At 57.6% G+C, this 6406-nt stretch overlaps 1 protein-coding gene across 1 annotated transcript; it reads right to left on the minus strand.

Annotated features, from left to right (window-relative positions):
• Positions 1-339: 339 nt before the first annotated feature.
• LOC136490072 (uncharacterized) lies at positions 340-903 on the minus strand. Its single transcript, XM_066486562.1, has one exon. The coding sequence runs from the start codon at positions 901-903 to the stop codon at positions 340-342; it is 564 nt and encodes a 187-aa protein (XP_066342659.1).
• Positions 904-6406: the final 5503 nt, after the last annotated feature.

The raw sequence follows: 6406 nt of genomic DNA on the forward strand, positions 1-6406 counted from the left end.
TAATGGGAAGGGGACCTTTGGACAGGCTTTGTTCAAACCGGTGTAATCTGCACACATCCTCTATTTCCCATTTTTCTTCTTTACTAACACGGGGTTAGCCAACCACTCTGGGTGGGACACTTCCTTGATGAACCCGGCCGCCAAGAGTTTCTGTATCTCCTCACCGATGGCCCTACGCTTTTCCTCGTCGAAGCGGCGCAGGCGTTGCCTCGCGGGTCTAGATCTAGCCCGGATGTCTAGGGCATGCTCGGCGACCTCCCTTGGTATGCCCGGCATATCCGAGGGACTCCATGCGAATATGTCGGCGTTCGCACGGAGAAAGTCGACGAGCACGGCTTCCTATTTGATGTCGAGGGTGGCGCTGATCCTCAACGCTCGGTCGTCGAGGCAGGCGGGGTCGACCGGGATGAGTTTGATGGTTTCCGCGGGCTCGAACGCCCCCGCGTGACGCTTGGAGTCAGGCACCTCGCCACTGAGTTGGTCGAGGTGGGCGATGAGGGTCTCGGCCTCCGCAAGGGCCTCGGCGTACTCGATGCATTCAACGTCGCAGTCGTATGCATGCTCGTACGTGGACTCAATCGTGATGACACCGCTAGGGCCTGGCATCTTGAGCTTGAGGTAGGTATAGTTGGGCACTGCCATGAACTTAGCGTAGCACGGCCGCCCTAGAATGGCGTGGTAGGCTCCCCCGAACCCGACTACCTCGAAGGTGAGAACTTCCTTGCGGTAGTTGGAGGGGGTGCCGAAGCAGACAGGAAGGTCGATGCTCCCGAGGGGTCGCGTGCGCTTCCCTGGCACGATGCCGTGGAAGGGTGCGACGTCGCCTCGGAGCCTTGACCGGCCGATCTCCAAGAGCTCCAGGGTGTTGGCGTAGAGGATGTTGAGGCCGCTGCCTCCGTCCATCAACACCTTGGAGAGTCGGGTGTTGCCGATGATCGGGTCGACAACCAGTGGGTACTGCCCGGGATTCAGAACATGGTCAGGGTGGTCATCCCGATCGAAGGTAATCGCCTCTCGAGACCAGTCGAGGTACTGGGGGGTGGCCACCTTGACCGAGAAGACTTCTCGGCGCTCCCTCTTGCGCTGCCGCGCCATAAGGCATGCCGAGGGCCCACCGAAGATCATGAAGGCGTTGCGTACCTCGGGGAACCCGTAGTCCTTGTCCTCGTCCCGGTCGCCGGCGCCCTTCTGCTTGGCGTCGTCATCGGGGAGCCCGAGCCTGGCGTAGTAACGCCGCAGCATGGTGCAATCCTCGAGAGCGTGCTTGACCGGGCCCTGGTGGTAAGGGCAGGGTTTCTTGAGCATGTCGTCGAAGGGCCTAGGGCCTTTGAAGCCTCGGGGGTTCTTGCGTTCTGCGGCCGCGACCAGATCAGCCTCCAGGACCTCCTGCTTCCCCAGGCGCCCCTTTTTCTTTCTCTTGGGGAGGTGGGAGGCTGAGGCCTCGGGGGCCTCATCCCTCCGCTTACCCTTAGTGTCGGTGTCGGGGAAGATGGTTCCAACAGCCTCTTCACCCGAGGCGAAGCTAGTGGCGATGTCGAGGAGCGCAGCAGCAGAGCGCGGCACGTTCCGACCTAATTCTCGGACCAAGTCCCGACAAGTGGTGCCGGAGAGGAATGCCTGGACAATCTCTGAGTCGCCGACGCTGGGCAACTCGGTGCATTGTTTTGAGAAGCGTCGGATGAAGTCTCGGAGAGACTCGTCTGGTTTCTGGCGATAACTCTTAAGGTCCCAGGAGTTTCCAGGGCGCACGTAAGTGCCTTGGAAATTCCCGACGAAGATCTGAACCAAATCGCGCCAGTCGTGGATCTGATAGGGAGGAAGGTGCTCAAGCCAGGCTCGCGCCAAGTCTGACAAGAGCAGGGGGAGGTTGCGGATGATGAGCAGATCATCGTCCGCACCGCCTAGCTGACAAGCCAGGCGGTAATCGGCGAGCTAGAGCTCGGGGTTGGTCTCACCGCTATATTTCGTGAGGTTGGTCGGTTGCCGAAACCGGGCCGGGAACTGAGCGTTGCGGATGGCTCTACTGAAGACCCGAGGGCCAGGTGGTTCGGGAGAGGGACTGCGGTCTTCCTCACTGTCATAGCGGCCGCCCCGATGCGGATGGTAGCCTCGGGCGGGCCCCTCACTGTCGTGGCGCCGTCGTCGGCCGACCACTTCGTGGTCACCCTGCACCTCGCGTCGGTTGCCGGGGTGGTCCAGAAGCACGGGGACCCTGTGGGCTATTGGCGCTCGAGCAGGTTCGGGACGAGCCAAGGCTTCCCTGTCCTGCCGAGGCGGTGCCGCGGGCAGGTTCGAGACGCCCCCGTGCCGTCGGGAGGCGGAACTCTCGGCCTGCTGAACCGCGGCGGTCTCTAGGAGATCCCGGAGCTCGCCGCGGACCCGCCGCCCCTCCATGGTAGAAGGCTCGGGCATTGCGCGGACCAGCATTGCCGCGGCCGCGACGTTCTGGCTGGCGCGACTGAAGACTGGGGGTTGCTGACTCCCTTCGTCGTCATGGATACGGTGATGCACATCGCGGGCCCTCCGTCGGGCTCCCCCGCCTTCGCCGCGACCTCGCTGTTCCTGTTCGAGAGAGTCTCGAAGCTGTTGCAGAAGGAGTTGGTCTTGTTCGACCTTGGCCTGGAGCTCACGGAGCTGTTCCAGGTCTGGGCGCTGAGGTCGCGCAATGGCGGGGGTCTCGTTTCATGCGGCCGGCAGGACAATGCGTGGAGGTGTGGCAGCGCCTGTACCCGGGCGAGGCGAGGAATGGCTACCTGCCCCCTCGTCCTCTTCGTCCGCCCTCGGCATCCCGAGCCCGACGTGAAAACACTCGCGAGTGGGGTCATAGGTGCCTTCGTCGTCGGAGTCGGAGTAGCCGAAGCAGTAGTCGCTTGCGGCCAAGAACTGGCGCAAAGCCCCAGGGTCGTGGAGTCCAGAGAAATCCACTCCGGGCCATGCCTCGTCCTCATCCGAGGAGTCGGCGTGGGTGCTCAGGTCGAGAGCGAAGCGCTGGCTGCGTTCCGAGGGATGCTCGTGAGCGGCAGTGTAAGCGTAGGCGTAAGAGGCGGCGGCATTTCTCAACCCAAAGGGGTATGAGGACGGGGCTGTCGCCAGATTCTGCCCCGCCGGGGTCGGCTCTTCAGGGAGTGGTGGAGCGGAGCTTGACGACTGGGCATCGCCGCGTGCCGCCGGCGATTTTCCTTTGTCCAAGCTCAGGCTAGACAGATCCCCAGCCAGGGACCCTGTGCCAACAGCTGGTCGTAGGATATCGGCGGGGAGTGGCGTGCCGCCCCGGATTCGCGTAGCGTCGGGGTGGTCTTGCTCGCGTCGTGCCTGGCGAGCGCGGCGAGAGCGGCCGCCCGGGCGCCGCCTGCGCCTGGGCTGCCGGTTCGTAACTTCATCGTCGGACGGTGGGGCTCGAGGAGTGAGGAGTACCATGTCGTACTCATGCCCTAGAGACATGAACTCTAGGCTCCCGAACCAAACCACGGTGCCGAGACGCAATGGTCGTACGGGGTCTGCCATCCGGAACCTGCTGGGATGACGAAACTGACACGCAGAGGCCCCTACCTGGCGCGCCAACTGTCGGTGTTTCGGATCGGGGGGTCCTCAACCAACCAGTGAATTTGTTCTGCGTGCTCCCGGTTCCGGATGGTGATGAAAAGAGACACAAGGTTTATACTGGTTCAGGCAATCGAGGCCCTACGTCCAGTCTGAGAGGTCGATCTTGTATTCCTTGCACCGAAGTGCTCGTAGTAGGGGGTTACAAGCTAAAGGAGAGAGGGAGCTGGTCCCAGGTCTCGGCAGGGTGTAGTGCGGGCCGCTTGAGATGTTGCTCTCAGGCGGCAGGGATGTGCGTGTGTGTGTGTTACAAGGTGTTCTCCCCTGTCCCCCTAAAACGGCCCAAGTCCTCTCCTTTTATAGCCTGAATGGAGGACTAGGACGGTACATGAGCTAACTATACGGCGTCGTGTGAACAGAGGCGACGTGTCCGGGCCCTGTAGCCTGTTCCTGTGGCGGTGTGGTCGTCGGAGTGGTCCGTCCTTGGAGCACTGGAGCGGCGTGGTCGTCCCATCAGATTCTGTGCGTCGTGGGAACCCCGCGACTGCCTCGGAGTGGGTGCGGTGGCGAACGTGCAAGCCACTGTGGATGGACTGTGCGCGAGGCCGAGGCTTGGTCGATGCCGAGGCTGCCTCGCGGTGGAGGGGTCTCGGTAGGCGCAAACCCCAAGATCGCCGAGACCTTGGTGTACAGTGCCGAGGCCTCGAGCGGGCGGCTGATCGTGGGCACAGCGTTAGGACACAGTGGCCGATAATCCTCGCCGTACCCTGTCCCAGCCGGTATGGCGCTGATCGTGGACACAGTGTTAGGACACAGTGGCCGGTAATACCCGCCGTGCCCTGTCCCGGTCGGTATGGCGCTGATGCGACCTCGGGTCGCGTCGGCCATTCTGTGGCGTTGAGCCGTCGTTCGGCTGAGATTGCGGGAGTGTTTGAAGCATTAATGAGACATGACGCGTTGTCTGGAGGGTCGGTCGAGGCGTGGGGTGACGGGCTGCGGACGACCCGGCCTCGAGCGACACGGAGAATGAGGCCTCGCGTGAGACGGAGATCGGGTTCCTTGCCGAGGCCTCGCGCGAGACGCCTCGCGCGATACGGAGAATGCACCCCCTGCCGAGGCCTTCCGTGGAGAGCCTCGGGCGAGGCGGAGACGGCGTTCCCTGCCGAGGCCTTCCCTGGAGAGCCTCGCGCGAGGCGGAGTTTTTGTCAGGATGCCGAGACCTCCTGCTCGAGGCTCGAGGCGAGGAGGAGGAGGACCCAGTGAGCTCGGTCGTGGCGGATGAGGGGCCCACGGCTTACCTTCTAGCTTTATTTTTTTAGATGGGACTTCAGCGACCCATTTGATGTTTGCTTGGGGTACCCCGTTCTAAGGTACCCGACACAATTAAAACTCATGGAGTTATGGAAGGAAAATCGGTTATAATTCAGGATGAATATCGTTATTTAGAAAAAAGACTGGTCAATGGCAATAGGATGTCAACAATAATCGGTTTATGCTAAGCCAATGACTGCAAGTAACCGAATCCCTTTTTATATAAAAGAAACAACTCATTATCATTTAACCATTTAATAGAGATAAATCTAATGAACATATTAGATCTCATCTATCGTTATGACCAGTGGGTCATGAGGCAGAATCATGCAGGCCGTAGAAACAACGATAAATTCGACGACCCTAACTTATTACTAATATCAGTGGGACGTGAGGCAGAATCATGCAGGCCGTAATACAATAATAAGATCATGGGGCTAACATATCTTTCAACCTATCTTTACTTCAACTGTCTCGTGACGTGAACTGCATATGTGAAAACACTTGATATCGGCTAAAACAGACGATTCAGGCATAACGCACAATTAAAGTCATGCCCTATCAGGAACAGATCTACCAAATAACGATCCCCACTCCACGGTGCTAACAGTGGGGTGTGAGGCAGAATCACACAGGCCGTGATAACGGGCCACGAAATGGTTCTCGTTAGCCAATAGATCAATTCAAGACCAGACATGCCTTAACCGCACACTATGCACGATCAAGATTGATGTAAAACAGCCGATAAAACATAACTCATCGTTTAAAGTGCAGATTAGATCAATTTAGATTAATAAACGATGGGTTAAACATGATATAAGGCCGATCTAGATCAATCCCAATCGGGCGAAGTGATATTGCTGTAATTAAATAAATAATGAAAAGCAATAAGCAATATCGGTAACTTAACGAATCTACATGAAGGACGCCACCCTTAGATAGAGCCGATAACTTGACCTTAATCTAGTTCGAGCAGTGGAGGTCGACCAGATCGATGCAGCCGTACTTGAACTAAACAAGAGTCGATAACTAGCTTATACCAGAGTCGCAGTGGAGGTCGACCGAATCAATGCAGCCATACGAACAGAAGTATAAGCCATGACGGTACTTACAGACAAGCTAGAGGTTGGCCGGACCGATGCAGCCCTGCTCGCTGAAGAAATCGCCGAGATCTACTATAGTTCTACTCCTAAGGGTTGATCGTAGCCGAAAAAGTAAGTAACTTGTATTTGATTGATTTTGTGTCCTTTACAATAGCCAGGGTCCAATATTTATACCCGGAGCCTACGCATGAATCCTACTTGAGCACGACTCATCATAATTTTTGGCCTAAGAGAAAACATTCTTAATTTAAGATAACTTGGACCATAATCTTTCTCTTTTTTGTAAAGTCCAACATGATTTTCCCGGTGCCGATCGTAGCTTTTATCGTTATCTGCTGGCGCTATCTGAAGAAAGCCGATTGCAATGCTACATTCGAATCAGCTGATACCGACCTTCATGCAATCGATTCCTTGATGACATGATCTTGGGAGCTTTCGAGTCCCCGCAATTC

The sequence above is a fragment of the Miscanthus floridulus genome, chromosome 10 (genome assembly GCF_019320115.1).
Source record: "Miscanthus floridulus cultivar M001 chromosome 10, ASM1932011v1, whole genome shotgun sequence".
Lineage (NCBI taxonomy): Eukaryota > Viridiplantae > Streptophyta > Magnoliopsida > Poales > Poaceae > Miscanthus > Miscanthus floridulus.